Source organism: Desmodus rotundus, chromosome 4, assembly GCF_022682495.2.
Source record: "Desmodus rotundus isolate HL8 chromosome 4, HLdesRot8A.1, whole genome shotgun sequence".
NCBI lineage: Eukaryota > Metazoa > Chordata > Mammalia > Chiroptera > Phyllostomidae > Desmodus > Desmodus rotundus.
In genome coordinates, this window is record NC_071390.1 from 144,163,739 (window position 1) to 144,183,521 (window position 19,783).

The 19,783-nt window shown below is 42.7% G+C and overlaps 1 protein-coding gene across 13 annotated transcripts in view; it reads left to right on the forward strand.

The window, feature by feature from the left end:
- The window catches only part of KIAA1217 (KIAA1217 ortholog), a 300,119-nt gene that overhangs the window by 134,711 nt on the left and 145,625 nt on the right, over positions 1 to 19,783 (forward strand). For all 13 annotated transcript variants that reach the window (XR_008426659.1, XM_053922560.2, XM_024576431.4 and 10 more), the window contains one exon: positions 17,739 to 17,937. Coding sequence is in view for 12 of the 13 variants with exons in the window: in XM_053922560.2 (XP_053778535.1) it covers positions 17,739 to 17,937 (199 nt within the window). In the remaining variant the exon portion in view is untranslated. The remainder of the gene's footprint in view (positions 1 to 17,738; positions 17,938 to 19,783) is intronic.

Consider the following 19,783-nt stretch of genomic DNA (forward strand, 5'->3'; position numbering starts at 1 on the left):
GATCAACCCCACAACCTTGGTGTATGCCCTGACCCAGAATTGAACCCACAACCTTTCAGTGTATGGAGTGACACTCCAGCCAACTGAGCCACACCAGCCAGGGCAAAATGAGCTTTCCTGAGATCAGTCTAGCTAATAGTTCTTCTAATGGTGTCACTTCCCTTTTCTCTTAAAAGTCCCTTTGAGTTCTTTTCCTTTTTTAACTTCTAAGTGCATTCTGGGTAGAATATTTTAGAACAGTTCTTGTTCAGAGACCTGTCTTTGAGCTTTTTATCTTTTGGATATAGCTATTTTTGTTCAGATATTCCTTTTCTCATAAATATTTGTGCTTAATAGATGTGAGACTAGGCCTTAAATAATATAAAATTATTCAGAAATATACACACATTACATATACACATGTATATACTAGTGGTATGGATTATGGCTATTACTTACCATATGTTGTGGTGCATAATGCGAACTTTTTTGTCCAGATTTTTTGAGGGGAAACCAAGGGTGCACATTATATATGGGTAATCCTAATTCTGTATCTATATAATGTTGTTAATTCTTTTATTTCTCCTTATATGTTAAAAGTATAACTCTAGGAAGCAGTAATGAAACCTGTATGCAAAATAATACCCTGGAATATGATAATTGGTTTTGTTTCTAAATATTAATTAATTAATTAATTAATTAAAAAATTAAAATGAAAGGTTTTTTTCCTGAAAGTTGGGGCCAAAAACATGGGTGTGCACTGTCCATGGGAGTGCATTATACACAGCAAACTACAGTAAGTCAGTTCGGATGGTATGTAAAGGCTCCGCATTTGTTGGCGATCGTTATGGATACAGGCCCGCCTCGTTTTATTGTGCTGCGCTGTATTGTGCTTCACCCATACTGTGTTTTGTGCAGACTGAAGGTTTGCGAAACCCCTGTGTTGTTTAGCATTTCCATTTTAGTGTTAGCATTTTTACCAAAACTTTCTAATTAAGGTATTACATTTTTTAGACATAATGTTATCGCATACAATATTGTTTAAGCATAACTTTTGTATGCACTGAGAAACCAAAAAATTTGTGAGACTTACTTCATTGCAATGTTTGCTTTATCCTGGTTGTCTGGAACCAACCCGCAATATCTCTGAGGGCTGCCCGTGTGTGTATATGCATGAGCCGTAGTAGATGAAGTGAGCTGCCAAGCCGTGACTCGTCCTTGGCTGATACTTTTCTCTCTTTCTTTTTAATTGTGGGAAAATATACATGACATAAAATTTAGCATTTTAACAATTTTTAAGTGTATATAGTTCATTAGTGTTAACTACATTTACATTGTTGTGCAACCAATCTCTAGAACTCTCTTCCTTTCACTAAACTGAAACCCTATACACATCATACAGCATATCCCCATTCTCCTCTACTCCCAGCTCCTGGCAACCATCACACTACTTTCTATCACTGTGAACTGACTCACGTAAGTGGGCTCATACAGTGTCTGTGGTTTTGGGGGGTCTTTTTTGACTGCTTATTTCACTCCATAATATGAGTATACCACATTTGTTTATCTTCTCATCTGTTGAGTTGCTTCTACCTTTTGGCTATTGGGAATAATGTTGCTATGAATGTCGATGCACAAATATCTCTTTAAGACCTATTTTCATTTCTCATTGGCTGATTTTGGACGCAAGAGTAAGTTATTTTTCTTGCATAAGGATTATAAAAATTTTCATTTGTTTTAAACACAAAATGTTTTTCAGCCATGGTTTTAAAAAAAAAAAAATAAAGTTGCCAAAATTAGTCTGTGGATGAACAAGAATTGAAGTATTTAAATACTGGCACAGTAAACACGGTAAACTGGAGGAACACTCCAGAATCAACCTGAAGGTTCAGATGTCAGAATATGTTCCCTGAGTTCTAATTCTGATCTCTGTTCCTATAAGTATTCACACTGGGTCTAATCATGAAATCAAGTCTTGTCATCCTGCATGGCAAAGCACAGACACAGACCACTGCATTCGAAGGTCTGTCTTGTAGAACAGCTCACTGGCCATGATCCCAGTGGCCAGTGCCAATCAAGCTAGCAGGTGGGGCTCACCACCACACTGTTTTAGGCCTGGTATTTCATTCTGGCTCTGGTAATTACCCTGCAGCCTTTGGACAACCTCAGGACAATAGGCCAACCATGTGACATGTTCTCAACTGACAAGGTGGATTTAGATGGGTTTGTGGCAGGATATGTTAGGGAAAAACTCATTTTCAGTCAGGGCTTCAGCATTTCTAACACATAGAGATGCAACTGTCACTATCTTTTTTTTTTTTTTTGAGAGGAGAGAAGTCAACTGTGCTATATTTTCATCGGGAACAAATAGATGGTCCGTTTGGTCAACCTATTCTTTTTCTCGTCATGTTTTCACCCTCTCTTTTCTCTCTCTCTCCCTCTCTTTTTCTCTTTCTCCTGATACACAGGCTTTGCAGTGCATGCTGATCTCTCTACAGGCAGAACTTGACATTCAAAGGTACTTGATGAAAATTGAATCATCTCAGCGAGTTAGTACTCTACCTTTTCTTTTTTCTGCATTGAGTCGCACCTTACCTCCTGCCTTTTTACCCAACTGCGTGTGGCATTCTAATCAGTGTCAGCCACTAAACAGAGTGCCTGTACTTTGCCTGGTCTGCCCGAGCCCAGATTTAAACCTCTCAAAGACAAAATGCTTGCATTCTGAAACGTGATTTTTTTATTGTGACAGTTATTATTAAAATGAACACTAATTGCATGCTTGCTTTGAAATATTTTGTTTATTTCCCACGAGTTGTGGAACCAGCAGTAATGCCACAGAAAGTCAGAGATCTGGGCACAATCATCCGAAAAGTGGGGCTCTCCATCAAGAGACCCCGTCCTCACCAGCTTACTCAAGGCAGTGTGCTTGTGGGAGTGAAGCAAAGACCAGCATCACTCTAACCATCTTGGAGCTCTTGTGGCTCTTCTCTTGTTCAGCTCCAGTGCATTCAGTTCCGGGTTGAGTTCATGTTACTGGCACGCATTTTAACAATACACACGACGGGAACAGACACATTTATATAGAACGTACTATGCACCAAGCACTGTTCTAAGTGTTTTACAGGCATTAATTTCTCACAGCAACCCCAGGGGGTAGGTGAGTTATGGTCTCTATTTCACATTGAGGAAACTGAGGCACGGAGAAGTTAAAGTAACTTACCCATGTCCACAGAGCTGATAAGTAACAGAATTTCGATTTGACTCTAGGCACTCTAGCCCCATATTTTTTAAACATCTTATTTCCTCAAAATCCTCAATGTTCTCTATTTCATCATAGGTCAGTTTAAAATGTTAAAACTGAAATGCAGTGGGAAGAGTTTTCAGTACTTAGATACCTGGCTTGGTATTGATACCTATGCCCACTGATCTTTTGTCACATAGCCATCCACATCCTTTTTTGTCCCCTAAACATGGGCTGTTTCTTTATTGTCTCTTGATCAGACGCAGGGCAGAACTGTTTGGTCGGTACCGTGAGGTTCCAGCTATTGGGCTTGTACACAAAGGTGACCTCCTTCCCACTCAGTCAGTCTTCGGTGACACTCTGACCTCTTTGCCTTCCCTCTCTTACTAATCAGACTGATATTTTTTAGGGTTTAGGGTAACAAGCTCAAATTAGAAAGCCCCTGCCCAAACACATAGACATAGAAGTAAAAGCTGACGTAGACAAAATACAGAGATTCAGTCATATACTACCCTGTCTGAGTTCTGGAGGGTCTGTTAGCTTACTTTTTTCCCCATGATTCCCACGTTCCATAATTCATGCAAAATAGAAGCATCTTTATGATGGCCTTGCACGCATGTTGTGCACTAAGTAGAAAAGCAGAAACAGAAAAGAAGCATGGAGCACCCTCCGTACAACCGTGTACACTGCCAGCCACTCTTCCTTCTGCTGTCGGAACAGGGATTTGACAATATGACATGAGATTTCCCATCACCAGAAATACAGAGTTTGGGGCCCCTCTTATTATTTTCTTGTGCTTAAAACAAATGAATTCTCAGTGCTGACTTTTGTTATTTTTTTGACAGCAAAATAATGGCATACTGGAGAATGCTTTCAAGTTTTTTTAAAGCATTTACATACAAGTTACAATTATTATGTATTATTATTTTGTTAACACCTAGTATTTTTATATTTATTGTGAGAGTATTTTAACTTACTTTCACATAAACATTTATCAAATCACTCTTGTGTTTCCATAATATAAGTAGAACAAAATGATGAAATTGCTTTCTAATGCTGGAGTATGATTTAGACTTGGGGAAGGAGTGGATGAAAGTTAAGGGTGGAAACTGAAGGTGTTCTTCCTCCCCTCTGGTAAAGGAGTAACCAAATCTCAGAGTCTCTGCACATGTCAAATTCTCTACTTTGAAGTTGAAGTATCCATTTACCAACTTCACATGACCAAGAAAAAGGCAAGGTAGACACAGTGAGAGATTGGTTGGTATCCTCTCCTCTCACACAGGACCCCACAAGCCATGGGACCCCCACCTCAAGGAAAGTAAGGAACAGAGCCACTTAGAAACACCCTGCAGAGAGGGGTATGCCATAAAGGGAGTTAAATGTCAGTTTTTGGTTAACAGATCTCTGTGCATTTTTTCAGTTGCCTCTCACCACAAGTAAATATGCTGATTCTTTTACAGAAGTGAGAACTAACATTCGAAATTAAGCTTTTGTGTGGGGCTGTACAGCTAGTGCATGTCAGGATTGGAGTCTGCATTTTGTAAGAATAGTGTGACCAGAAAAGTCCTCTCCTTCTAAATCTTGCCTTCCTCTCCTTCTTTCCAAACCCTGCTATTCTGTCCTTTAGTAGGACTAGAGGGAAAGAGAACCCTTAGCCTGACAAGCTAGTCAGAACTTTCACAAGGTGATTTTTTTCACTGTAAAATTATTCTGGTGAAATTGGGAGGGCAGTTGGTGGTGGGGTGTGTGCTCGGAAACATGAGTTGGAAAATAACAGCCAACTCTGTTCCCAAGATGTGTGGGAGAGTCTGGCCACCAGCACCCAAAGGCTTGGCGGCCTTGGGCACCAAGTATCCCCTCTGACCAGCTCCCTGTGGCCCTCTTCATTTTGGGGACAGTGAGGACATCCTCAGTTCTCCTGCAACAGGCTGAGGGAGGTGGCCTCTGTTACCAGAGAAAACCTCTTTGGTTTCACAACAAGGCAGTTAAGCTCTTGGGACACCACCCCTGGGCCTGGGGCCCCACTTGCTCTCTCCAGCAAGAAGGAAGCCAGGGCTGCAGGATCAGCCTAAGAATGGCATTTGTCAGGAGGCCTTCAAAGGTGCATATTTTGCACTACTTGGTATGTTGGTTGTATTTGACTTGAAATTTCAAAGCCTGCAAGCAGGTCCCTTCCCTTTTATCACTATAATAACAGCAATCCTCACACAGACACCTTTTATCCCGAAGGCTTTTAAGTACATTCCTGGCTCTCTGAATGGCAAAGGCATCTGCTGCTTTGCTGGGGCCTCTCCAATGAGCACTGTGGGAGCCAAAGCCTGGGAAACTGTTCCTTTGTTTACAATGCACACCTTCTTGTTTCAAAAATAAACAGAGAGACTGACTGAGTCAAGGCAGCTGGCCACTAAGAGACATCCACCCAAAGGTGGATAAACTAACAATCAAGAGGCCAAAGAGACAAATTTGTGAGTACAGCAAACTGGGATTGACTTGAACATTAAATTTAGTTTCAGCCTGTCCAATATACACTATTTTATTCAATTCTCATTATAGGACAAAGTAATACTTATTACTCCTCTATGACACAAAATTATTTTCCTGTTTCATATTCTAAAAGAAACATGGTTCGCTCATGCCTTCATGAAAGGGACGTTGCTGTAATGACATAACAGGTCAACAAGAAAATAGCAGTATTCTTCATCTGGTCTTTCATTTGTTCTTCACAAAGGAAAACACAACACTAAATAATAATTGCAGGGGAAGGGATTAGCCAAAAAACATACGTGCATAACCTATGGACACAGACAACAGGGCGGTGATGGCCAGAGGGAGGGCGGGTGGGAGTCAGACGGAGGTGGGCAAAGGGGGCGAAATGGAGACATCTGCAATTGTGTAAATAATAAAAATAAAGAAATAAGAATTAAACAATAATAATAATTGCAGGAACATGTTTCTGAAAGGGATGGGGGGCTGCGATTCATATGTGGAACTTGCTGATGGTGTGTATAACTTTCTTACTTGGTGGAAGGATGCTAAATAGAGATGATGGCATGCTAGGCCTTCTTTTTCTTCTTTAAACAGCCTTTATCTTATGATGGCTTCCGAGGAAAGTCAGAGAGCAGCCGAATTCGTGGCGGTATTTCAGAAGCAAGTCTCTGTCGTGTTACAGATAGGACACCCCGTGGGCGGGCAAGTAGCAGGTTCTCGTCTGATCCTGGAAGTGGAAGAGGCTGCCTGCCTGCAGTCCTGGGGAGGAGCCCACTCCCCTGTCTACGGGGCAATGGTCTTTAACTGCGCCTGCAGGCATAGCAAACCTCTTAAAGGGAAAATAAGGAGCATCAAATCATCTACACATTATGAAGGGGTTGAAAATTTGGAAATATTCAAGGGATTATAGAAAATTGTTAAAATCCCAAATTTACCTGGATCAAATTTTTAAGGGCCTAGCTGTAATGGTGTCAGAACTACAGATGTGAGAGGCTGTCTTTTTAAAAGGGGACGTTATCTGCATGTCCAATATTTATTTGATGGCTTTTGGCTCTTCTCTCTTAATTTTTGAAACTGGAAGTCCATCCAGTTTTGGGTTCTGTAAAATTTTGTATGGCATGGAAATGAAACTGTGTCTCTGTGTCCATGCTTTTCCCATAGATTTGTGTCCTCATTTCCGGGGCCTTCCATTAGGAGAAGTCCTTTAGCCGGAACCTAGTCGTCCAGAGTGCACAGGAGGCAGGAACGGCATGAGTACCTTCAGGTCACCACAGGCAAGAATCCTCCTGGATTCTCAATGTTTTGTGAAAAAGTCTTCCCTTCCCCTGATCCACTCTTTAAAAATATCATCCCTACTCAGTAATTCTCCATCTTACTAAAGCAATATATTCTCGCTTTGGAGAAATAAATAAAAAGCACATTACTCAAAATACTGTCATAAAAAGAAAACTAATGCTAACATTTGATGTTATTTCCCTTTCTTGTAGTTGAAAAGAAAATCCTTAAAAACACCTTGATTGTGACGGCATAGTGTGACCACACTGTAATTTGTTAACCAGCCTTCTGTGTTGTTTGTACATTTATTTATTCTGGTGAAGATATAATATGTCAGATTTCTCCCTGACATTCTAGTACAGGAAATATCACTTTTCTTAATTTTTGCAAATATAATTAAACTGGCTTGTTTTCAGCAATTATTGAAAAATTTATTCATGTCACTTTAAGTCATAAAGAAATTCTAGGGAGCAAGCACATCTAGTCCAATAAAACTGGGTAAGGCCTCTGAATCTCCCGGGACTCACAGCGAATAGCTTCCCATGCAGCCTCTTGGCAGGTGGCCTTGTGGGGTTCCCAGACATTGCCCCCGAAGCTCGGACACCCTATTTCAGCCACTCTAAGCATGCCACACATCCTTCCTCCCACACATCCTGCTACCCAGAAGTTAAAGAATACCGTCACCATCAACCCCAGCACCACCAAAGCTAGCATCCTCTTCCTGCCCATCTAGCAGCTCCCTCCTCTCCCATTGTAGAGGGCAACTCCAAATGCCTTTACTTTCTGAGCCCAGTCTGAGGACAGGGGCTTCAGGGTGGCCTCTGTAGCACAGAGACACTGTTAGCAGCCCTTCCCCCTGGGAAGACCTTAGAACACAATGACTTGGCAGTTTTCCCAGGAACTTGGGGAGAGAGAGGCGTAGATAGTCCATAATTTTTTTTTGTCTGTTGCTGACAACTACAAGGACAAGATAAATTAAGACTATCTCAGAAGATTAATCTGACACACAAATAACCTGAAAGAGTATCTGTGCAGTGTGCCACCACTTTAAATAATGAGCAAGCGTCCTTTTTTGCACAGAGGTGAGCTTGTCATTTGTTCCTTGGCATGTGTAGGAGGAGTCTCTGCCCAGCAACAGTGGGTGGGCAGAGGGGTCGTGCTTGGCTCCCTTGGCTCAGTCCAGTGCCTGCCTGGCCACACGGATGCCTGTGGCCGGCTCTAGACAGGAAGGCAATGGGCAGTGACTACTATAGTTTTGATCTGATAATGAAGTAATAGACACGGTGAAGGAAATGTGGAAACAAAAGACACGGTTGTACTTTGCTCAACTGCTGAATCGTCTGATTTTACTCCAGACCAAACATCTTTCTGTTTTCACAGGTGAAAATCATGAAAAATGTCTGGGTACCCTTTTAGTGGAAGGAGGGAGGAAGGGGTTGAAATATTACTCTTGGAGAAACAGGGTTTAAACTGAGTTTATCAAGGATAATTCATCAAAATAAATCTTAGAGAAAAGGCTTCCCCTTTGTCCAAGCTGGGGAAGAGAAATAGGAATGTTCAGAGCTAAATTTAAGATAGATGAGATGTCTGAGAACCTCGGAGACACACATTTGGAAGCTGGCGTTAAGACGGGGGTTTGTGCAGATATGTCCTGTCATTGTCAGGCCCAGAAGTTCCCCGTCAATCTGGCATGTGTCCACGGAGTGCCCTCAGGAAGCACCCAGATATACCCTAAACACTGAATTGTGTGTGTTTATCATAATAGCAGGACCCTTGCAGGGGTGTCCAACTTGCAGCCTGCGGGCCGCCTGCATCCCTGGATGGCTATGAATGCAGCCCGACACAAAATTATACATTTACTTAAAACGTTATTAGATTTTTTTTGTGATTATGTGTCACAATGTATTTAATGTGTGCTCTGAGACAACTCTTCTTCTTCCAGTGTGACTCAGAGCACCAAAGGGTTGCACACCCCTGCTTGGTTCTTTAACCGAGTTTTCTCTTAAAAACAAAAGCTGGTTTCTTCTCCTCTAAATCTCTAGAGCCAGGTCCATCCTAAAGTTTTATAATTGTGCCTCAACTACAGTTTTCTCTTACGTTTATATTGTGGCTCTCACATCCACCTGTCATATCCTGGAACTGTGGATGTCCTCAGTCTGTTCCCCACATGGGCCATCAGCCTAAGACTGGCACTGAGGAGATATTGGCTTGGGTTGTGTTTTTCTGGCCATCAGCCACAGAAGTTGTGGGAAGTAGCCAAAAAGCCATTGGAAGACCCAGCCCACTGCTGCAGGAGCATTCCTGGCTCTGGGTCCCAGGACTCACCTGAGAATGGCAGGTGGCTGGCCTGAAGGCAGAGGCTCTCAGCTGATTCAGCCACCTAGGATGGATATATGTAAGGAGGGGGAACAAGAGGCAGGTTGGAAGCCAGGTATGATTATGGAAGCTATTTGTCTTTCTTCCCATTCCCAGACCTGACCCCAGCAGAGACGTTAGACTTTGGAAATAAGGAGAGGCAAAGAAGGGAGGAAAGTGACTATTTTGTGGTTCTAGAAAGGACACTGTGAGCAATTTTAGAAACTCATACCTTCCATAATGACAATTTGTTCATTCTCCTGAGGCTAGAAGATTGTGTGGAAAACAGAAGCCTGATATGATCAGTGTTTGTTAACATGTAATATTGTGCTCCTTGAATCTTTTATAAGAGAACCTAACTACCAGAAAGTTCTCTTAACTGAATTCAGAATTTTGACTAGGTTTGAGTTGAAAGCTTCACAAGTGCAAGAAATGAGGTGAAAGTGATTTAAATTAACCATATGAGTTAATGAGTGTTAGGATATTGAGTCATTCTGAATACATTTCCATATGGGAGACTTCATTGTATTTCCTAATACTCTAAGGCAAATTGGGCATTAATTAGGATGAACTTAAACTTCAGTAAGGCAATGTTGAGTTTTCTTCTCAAAATATAAGGTAATCGGAAGTGAAGTAGGCTAACCAGAAATCCCAGTGTTCCCCACAGTTAACATATTACGTTAAAGCTATGTTTGTAGGTTTCATGTTTTAGACCTCACTATTTCAATTTCAAGTGTAAAGGGTCTGGAAAATGGAAATGAAAAAAGCATCATCAATGCTTCTAGCTCTTTCTTTTCTCTTTGGTTTTAGTCTCCAAATACAACACTGCAAATAAGAACGAAGTCGGCCACTGAGTATAGCACAATGCTCATGGTGAACAATTCGGTAAATATCAGTTCATGATGGTAAAGATGCAAGGAGGCAGCCCTTTAAAAAGTAATGCTGTGCCACTGTGTTGCATACACCTGAAACAAACGCAGCAGCTAGATCCTAGTGCTGGCTCCCTGCATATTTCTGTAGAGCAAGACCTATCAGGTAAAAATTCGAAGAAAATCTCAATAAACGGAAGTATTCTGGGTGATACGATTTCTTCTTTGTGTGGTATGTATCTTCAAGTTAGGAAATTTTAGTCCTGAAAGGGCTAAGTTCCAACCAATTCAACTTGTCTTAACATATAAGAACATGACTTAGTGAAATTATTTGTTGCTCAGTTTTTGTAGAAACTGAAACTAGAGCCAGCATCTTCAGACTCCTGGTTAAATGACCTCAGTTAATTGTCAGCTCTGGAATTCTAAAGATTTGATCCCAGTTCCTACACTTGCTAGAATTTCAGGTTTAAACTCTCTGTTTTCTCAGTGAAGTTGCAGTGAGGGTTAAATGAGATTACCACATGACAATCACCTAGCACAGTGCAGTAGGTACTTGGTTTGCTAGTTCCTTTCGCTTTCGTCACCCCTTCTTTAGCAGAGAATATCCCTAGAGAGTCTGCACATGCTGCAGTTGGAGCAGAATGGAAAACTGCAGGAAGCCTGTTATCCCAGAGTCTCTTAGTCATAGAAAAGCCGTATTTGTATAAGAAAAGACTAGAAAAGATGGGTGAGATTCAGGTGAATTGGTTACACAGACCATGCCTTTCTGCATGACCCTAAATAACTTCCCATTTGGGTTTGTAGGTTTAGCGTTGCCTGATGATTTCGGAAAAACTGTGGAAGACTGTAATGGAAACGGAGGGAGATTGGCTGATGGCATGGGTCCCCAGGAAGCAGAGGGGAAATCCAGCCTTACAGATCCTTAAGTCTTTCTTAGGTGGCTCAGAGAGCATTTCCACCATCCGCTGCTTCACGCGTCTCCCCCACTTAGGGGCAGCTCTTCGCTCAACAGCTGCAAATGCATGCTGTAGATGGTGCATGGCCAAGAAAAGGCTCCACCTGAGCCAAAATGGCAACAGTGATTTCCAACAGGATTTTCTATTAGGCCAAATCTGAAATTATGTGAAGCTCCTATCTTCCCTTTTATGGTACTGCCTATGATGTGAATGTTGGACCTCTTAAGTTGTCCCAGAGGCTGCTCACACTAACCTTGTTTTTTAGGATTCTTTTTTCCCGTTGTCTTTCTGATTAGTTGGTTTTTGCTTCCTTATGTTCCAAATCTTTGATTTGATTCTCAGTTTCATCCACTATACTGTTGTTTCCCTGTAAATTGTTCTTTATTTCAATTAGTATATCCCTCATTTGTGACTGGATGTTTTTTATGCTGTTGAGGTCCTCACTAAGTTTCTTGAGCATCCTTAACACTAATGTTTTCAACTCTTATCTGATAGATGGCTTATCTCCATTTTGTTTAGGTCTTTTTCTGGAGTTTTGATCTGTTCTTTCATTTGGGCCATGATTCTTTGTCTCTTTGTTTTGGCAGCCTCCCTGTGTTTGTTTCTATGTATTAGGTAGAGCTGCTTTGACTCTGTGTCTTTGTAGCATGGCCTAATGTAGTAGGTGTCCTATAGGGTCCAGTGGCACAGCCTCCCCTATCACCCAAGCTGGGCACTCCAGGTGCACCCTTCGCGTGGGCTGAGTTCAACCTCCTCCTGTAGTTGAGCCTTGATTTCTCTTGGCAGGTCAGTGGGAAGGATTTACCCAGGCTGGTCAGCTGCAAGGATTGGCTGTGACCACTTACCACTAACTTCCACCCTTTGTGGAAGGTCAGCTGTGCAGGGGCAGGGTAATGGTGCTCCAGCGTGGTCTGTAGCTGTCCACTGGGTGCACTGGCCCTGGGGTTTCCCAGGTGGTGCATGCCATGGTCATCCCCACCTGTGTTTTGCTTGGAGCCACCCTCCCTGAGCTGTAGAGCAGTCTGAGATGGCTGCCCCTGTTCCGGGCTAGAGACTCCCAAGCAAATTCAAGCTGTGAATCTACACTGGCTGGGCCTGGGCCTCACTGAGTCCAGCTGTTGCTTTTTTAATAGGATTTAGAAAGTTTTGAAGCATGAGCCAAGAGCAGCTAATCATATGGAAAAGCAGCTTGGGTGGGCCTGTAAGTTGGGTGACATGGAGTCTCAGGGGATCCAGGGTGGGGCAAACAGTGTTATTAGCTCAGTTGATAAAGTCTCAGATATGGCACCTGTCTGTGGGTCTGTGAGTCTTTGGGGGGAAGTCTCAGAAAAGGGACAATGGACTCCACCCACCTTTCTGTCTGGGAGAAATATGTCCCCCAGCTCGTGCCTTGATGCCAGACAGTTCAGTTCCTCCCTGTATGCCACTGGTGCCTTTCAACCTGCTACCCTGGTCTGGAGCTCAGAAGGAGTGAGTCTGAGTAGGTCCACATGTGGATTCTTTAAGGCAGGGGTGTCAAACTCATTTTCACTGGGGGCCACATCAGCCTTGCGGTTGTCTTCCAAGGGCCAAATGCAATTTTAGGACTGTATAAATGTAACTACTCCTTATATAGGGGAAAGGAGCTCTACATTTGGCCCTTTGAAGGCAACCTCGAGGCTGATGTGGACCTCGGTGAAAATGAGTTTGACACTCCTGCTTTTAGGGGAACTGTTTGTGGCTCCAGCAGTTCTTCTACAGGCTCAATCCCTACTGGTTTTGCAGCCAGAAGTTATGGGGTCCTAACTTCCTGGCACTGGAACCCTGAGCTGGGGAGCCTGGTGTGGGGCAGGGACTCCTTGATCCCAAGATACCCCTCCCAGATTTTTTATCCACCACATACGGATATGTGATCAGACCATTCTGCATCTGTCCCTCCTAACAGTCTGGATGGATGTGGTTCTTTAATTCCATAGTTGTCGGACTTCCATTCAACTTGACTTCTGACAGTTTTGAATGATGGTTGTTCTATATTTTAGTTGTAATTTTGATGTGTTTGTGCAAGGAGGTGATCTGTGTTTACATATGCTGCCATCTTGACCAGAAGTCCTCCCATATAACTTTAAAGTAAGCTCAATGTTTGAAATACAAAACAATGGGAATTATTGTTCCAGAGAGTTTAGCTTTCTCCATGGTTATTACTAATATTATAAATGTGTGAGCATCAAAACACCCTGGGCAGGGGAGCTGTTAGAATTGGTCTCTGTCAGTGATGGTCAGTTTGCAAGGCACATAGTCATCTTAAACTAGTTTAAGAACAAAAATTGATTGATTAGAAGGAATTAATTGTAAGGGCCCCGGTGTACTAGAATTAGGAACTGCGACTCTTGGGGGCCCAGAAAGCTTTTTTTTTATGTTTTAGGCTTTCCCACTGGGGACACAGGCACCTCTCATCTCCATTTTCCTATACAGATCTGCTTCATATGTTCTCTGTACTTTCTCTGTTTCATATTTCCTGCCCATTCCAGATGCAGCTGACCTCACATTTCAAGTTCTCAGTAGACACTAACAGCTCCTCTGTCCCAGGTCTGCATTTCCAGGGGAGAAGAAAATTATTGGTCCAGCCAAAATTAGGTGACCATTGCTCAGTCCAGTCATCTGAGATGGGGCTGGGAGTGCTGACCATACACTTTATTGCTCAAACCAGTATATGTTTGAGACTGAAAGGTGGTTACTAATAATAATTACATTAGAACAACAGGTAGAAAGCAGAACTGTTCCAGAGAAGCTGCAAAGTATGTTGACTCTAGATATGGGGCTCCGGGGCTTATTCATGTGGGCAGGGAAGGATTCCTTGGAGAGGGGGAACATTGTTTGGGGGTTAGGAACCCTTTCAAAAATGGCTAAGTGTCAAGTCAACCAATAAGAGTGGAACTTTCTTGTGTATTCAGTATTACTGGGAAGGATTGCAGGAGCAACAATCCCGCCATGAGGTTGCCTGTGGAAAGAGACAACTTGGTACTCAACTGCTACTGGATGGCATGTATCTGTTAGCTTAGCTGAGGGAGCAGAGAAAGGCATCTGGCTCCCATTCCTCAGAATGTGCACAGTAGGGAGAAACTTAGTTGTCCTGCCTTCTCCTCCCGTGTGCCCCCCGAGTGCATGAAGACCTGAGAACACGAGCAGGTGACCTCGCTTAGCATGCCTCTCACCCATGTTCTTCTTCCTCTCCCAACCGACCCTTTAAAGTCAGCACTTGTCCCCTCAAAGCCCTTCTACACACACAGTGACACAGCTCTTAGCTCTTCTTGTCCTGATGTTAAGTGTATATTGTTCTTAGTTCGGAACTATACCTTAAAAGCATTATGAGCTCAAGAACCGTATATGATACTTCTAACCCCTGGAGCCTAGCCCTGTGCTGAGCACTGAATCCCTGTTCCAAATGCTTTTTACTTGTCTCTTCAAAAATCCTAGGGTATTTGACACTGGTGTCAGCAATTTCCATTGTCTTTGCACTAAGTGCTGTCTCTCAGCAGCGAGCTGGCATCAGAGGGGAGGGTACTGTGTGAGGAGATTGCAATATGCAGTAATAGTTTGCATGACAAACTATTGTTTGTCATGAAAAAGTGAATGACATTAAAACAAGGGGAGGAGTCTTTTGGAACTGAGTTGCTGTGGACAGGAAGCTAAAAATGAAGATTTAGCCTTTACATCTTTATTTTTGTACATACTACTACCATGATGACCCTGAACAAGAAAAGGGAATTTGATTTTGATTTTCTTCAAGATTATTGCCATTTGCATTGGAAAATGACAACTCATTAGATATATCATGTCTGCCATAGGCTGCAAAGATCACCAGACAGCAGAGGTTCTAAAATGAAACCATGTTGCTTCAAGTAATATTATTTGTTAGCTATTTTGCTAAACTGAATGTCTTTTTTTTTTAGTCAGGGTTGAGGACATCTGAGCTTGATATTCTGCTGAACATAGTAACCAGGTTCATTGCTCAATATATTTCATTGAAGACCATATGAATTTATGCATATTTTGGTGAGCTGCACAGTGATGTAGGGTTGGTTTTTCTAGTCAAACAATACTCTTAAACAGTGCCAAAACCAGATCTTAATCTCCATAACAGAAGCAAATTTTATAAGGAACAAATCTGGAAATAAACCACTTTGGAGGCTTGTGCAGAAAAATTAACCCAGAGACACAATTTAACTGTCAGTGGGTATTCTTTCTGGCTCTATTATTGGCACATGATCTGAGCTGAGTGTTCCCTATGGAACACCCAGGTTGTCCACTTCCTTGAAGCCACATCCTGCACTGAAGGGGGTGTGGGGTGCTGTGTGTTGACCTCATTCCTGTCTCCCCCATGGAAAGGCCCTGAGAGGTGTAGCAAGGTGTGGCATCCTGCCAAGAGGAGTATCCTTATACTTTTAGGAAGAAAGATGGGAAAGAAGCTGATCATTGCACCCTCTGTTCCCCTAGAGTGTCAGGCACATCTGGGCATCCCGAAAAAAGAGCTCTGTAGCTGGAGCCTGAGGTAGTTCTGGCTATGTAATTATCAGTGCTCCTTCTTGCTAAAATCATTACAAATTTCAAGACAGCCACAGCAGATTGTGAAACCAACCAGGAAGCCCTTTCAAGGACAGGGTCCTGTGTGACCACACAGGCTGCAAACCCACAAAATGGGTCCTGCCTTGACAGTTAAGTCCCTCAGTGCCTAACTTCAAAATGCTTTGACATCCTTAGGAAGGCAAAGAAAATGAAGGAATGTAAACAAACCAAAAAATTGGCCACCAGGGACACTAACAGTATGTCTATACACCAGCCCACCAGTACCTTTGGCATCTTATGAAGTGAAAACTCACCTACCTGATTAACTCAGATCAGTTTGCCTCCCAGAAGGCACAAGTCAGGGCAGGCGGTGGGAGAGGAAAGCTGAGATAATACATTCATTCAGCCGAATACCCCCAGTTTCACTGACTCCCTTTTTCTGACTATCAACATGTATAATTTGCAACCTCTACACAATAGCAGAGTGATCTTCTAAAAAGAGTATCTGATCCTGGCTACCTGGTCCCTTTTCTTGCCTAAATGATGTTCTAGTACCTTAGAGTCAAGTTGACAATTCTCACCTTGACTCCAGGCCTCTATGCCTGTTCTGGTCTCTGATGAACTCTAGCCCCACCAAGCCTCCAGTGCTTGCCTGCCACTTCTTTCAGCCTCAGGCGTTTTGCATGTACTGTTGTCTCCACCTGGAATGGCTTTCCTGCTTTTCATTCCTCCCCTGCACTTTCCCCTTTCCTCCAAACTTCCCCCCTTCTTGAAATCACAGTTTACATTTTTCCAACCCTCCACCCATATGCATCTCCCCCACCCCCCAGCCCCACCAGTCTGGGTTGCTGCACCTTTAATTTGTGGCAATGTCTGTCACCTGACTGGACTGTAAGCACCATGAGGGTGGAGTCATATCTGTTCTGTGCATCATTCTGTCCTCAGATGTAGCACAGTGCCTGGAGCATGGCGGATGCTCAACAGATGTCTGTAGAAAGTATGAACGGGTATGCCACACAGTTTGTAGTTTACACTTACTGATATGTTGTGTTATTTGTTGTCCTTCACTAATTTCATTGAGTAGTTTTGAAATTCTGATATCAGGATCCATTTCTGTTTTTCTGCATCTTCCACAGTGCTCAACAAGTAATATGAGGTCAAGGAATGTCATTGACTAAGAGCTTGTGAGAGTGTAGATTTTACACATCCTACTTCCTGCCATCACAGTATAGACAACTAAGAGAGAAATTCAGTTGTACATGTGTGTAAGTTATTATACAACTTCATGCTGATTGTCAAGGTAATAACCAAATAGACATAATCTTATTTTTAGGATTTGTGCCTCAAAAGAAAGTTCAACTGTGATATAAATATCTCCCTCATAATCTTAGGTTATTGATTTTGGAAATATTCTTGATATAAGACTTTAAAGGACAGGTTGTGTTCAGTATATTCTGGTGTAAATGCATTATCCATTCAGGTATATAGTCATATGCCTCTTAATGATGGGGATATGTCCTGAGAAATGCATCATTAGGCGATTTTGTCATTGCACCCCCAGTACACACCTAGGTTGTGTATAATCCTATAGAACCACCATTGTGTACGCAGTCAATCAATGACCAAAACGCCGTTACAGGGCTCATGGCTGTATATAAATGTGCAGAACCCCATGTATTATAACAACTGTCAGAATTTGTTTGGCAAAAGGAATTGCTATGCCGTCATTATATCCTATAATGTGGCTTGTCCTCAACGCCTTGTCCAAAATGGCATTTGTAAGGTAGATGTTCAGAGATAAAAATCTTAATGGGATGCTCAGGGGTAACATGGTTGGTTTTTTTTTTCCCCCAGTAACTTTTACAGCTGGAATTTTGACCCACTGAGTCTTCAGTTCTATCTACTCTTTCTGATGGACTTCCTCCCCTTGCTATATTGTTTTTGTAGATTGGCAGACCTTGATGTCATTGAAAATATTTTTAGCATAATTAATAATAGTTTACTTTTCCACTTTCTTTCAAATGCCTTTTGCAGACAAGAAGCCCCAAACTGTCTCACAGTCCTCAACCTCCCAGTTTGGGCGAGCCAGTTGAGCATTTATCAGAGACATCTGGTGATTCTTTGGAAGCCATGTCTGAGGGAGAAGCTCCAAGTCCTTTTTCCAGAGGCAGCCGGACTCGAGCAAGCCTTCCAGTGGTGAGAACGACCAACCAGACGAAAGAAAGATCTCTCGGTGAGCCTCAAAAAGCAATTTCTAATGTCCCTTTATTATTGCATGTGTCTATTTTTATACTTCTGAACATATACCCCTGAAACTGCATGTTAATTTGATCTTGTTTGTAAAAACACAAGTCCTAGGAACCTCCACTGATTGAACATCAAATATGAAGACTTGCCTGCTGGGGAGCAGCAAGCCTAAGATGTCTTTGGGACTGGGCCCCCTCAGACCTCGCTGGGGTTAGCTGCTTGAGCCAAAATGCCAGCAGTATTTGCTTGTGTTACTCGTATAGGGAATAGCAGGGGACAGACCAGAATGAGTGTTTTTTCTCAGGAGCCACCTTCCCCATCTCAGCAGCCTGGCCAGTTGGGGTATAAGCCCTGCGACTGTCTGGGAGTCCAGAGGAGGCTGTAAATGGCTCCAGGAAGAAGAGGTGCAGTGCGACCTAAATGCCAGTGGATGTTAGTGAAAGCTGTAAATTCGAGCCATTCATCCCTCCTGCACATGAAAGGATACAGGGTCTTGGCACGCATTGGCATAGCATTTCAATACGCTTTTAAGAAAAATGGGAGGTTTCTCTCTTTTTGCCTTACCACTTATCTTCATATTGGATATTCACTTTCTATCTTGCTCTGCTGTTTTTTCTGGCCCTTGAACAAAATGTACGGGTTATGAGGACTTGGCCCTCTTTGCCAATTGTGCTTGTTGCTTAACCTGCCATTTCAAGGTTCCCACTTGGTACCTGCGTTTGCAGACAGATGGGGTCAGGGGAAGAGGGGGCAGAAACTAGGTCAGCTTGAAAATGCTTCAGGATTTGGCCCCATGCACAAGACAGCTAAATTCTGCCTTGTAAAGCCTAGCAAATGCTTTGCTTGAAGAAGAAAAGAGATGAAAGATGTGAAGAGTTATCCTGAATTTGTTCTTCACTCCCAGATGACGAGATTGGGTTCAGGCATTGTCCTATCTATCCTAAAAAAACAAAAACAAAACAAAACAAAAAGCCCCTATTATTATTTGCATTATCAATTTTAATTTTTAACATTAAATTTCTATGCTTCATTTTCGCTTAAAATCCAAGTTCTTCATTTCACAAATGAGAGAAAAAAGCCACAGAAATTCTGTTTTTTTCATTTTTGGAGGTCACAAAGTTAATTAAATGGCAGAAGCAGTTAGTCTAGGCCTTCAATTTCTATTGGCTCATTTATTAATGAAGGCAAGCGGCACAAAGGGGTGTGATACACCAAAGGAGCCTGTGGGCCCAGCAGTGTCGGAGCTGGCAGTGTCAGGAGGACACTGGCTTCCACACCAGTACCAGGCTCGGGCTTTGCAGCTGGGTTATGGAGCCTCGTGCTCTCTTAAACCCACTCATGCTTGAAGTGAGAGCACCAGGAGACGGTTTAGGAGTGGAGTTTCTCCCTTGTGCTTTGCAGGAAGTGAGTGAGGTTCAGTTCTTTGTAAAGATAGCCTGTGTTTTGCAAAATAAAATGAAGATAAGAGTAAATGCCTCTGTGCCTTCCCCCACACCTGCAGGACACTAAACCTGTGGGATAATGGACCCTTTGTCTTGCAGGCACGAAGTTCCTCCCATCCAAGCCAAGCACAGTTGGCAGTACAGGTAGATACTGGCAGCTCTGGAAGCAAGCCTCAGGGCGAGAGGCTGCAGGAGCCTATGGCAGCCTTGCCCTAGGAATTATTGAGGGTGGCTGGTGTTCTCTCTTGATGTGGCAGCCCTTCTGCAAAACGCTGAGTTTTACTCTGAGCACACTTTGCTATAAAGTTCCTGTGGGTGCAGAGTCACAGCTGATTAAAAAGTGCATCCGGGATGTTTAATCTTCCAGCTTTATGAGGGGCTTTTGGTCTG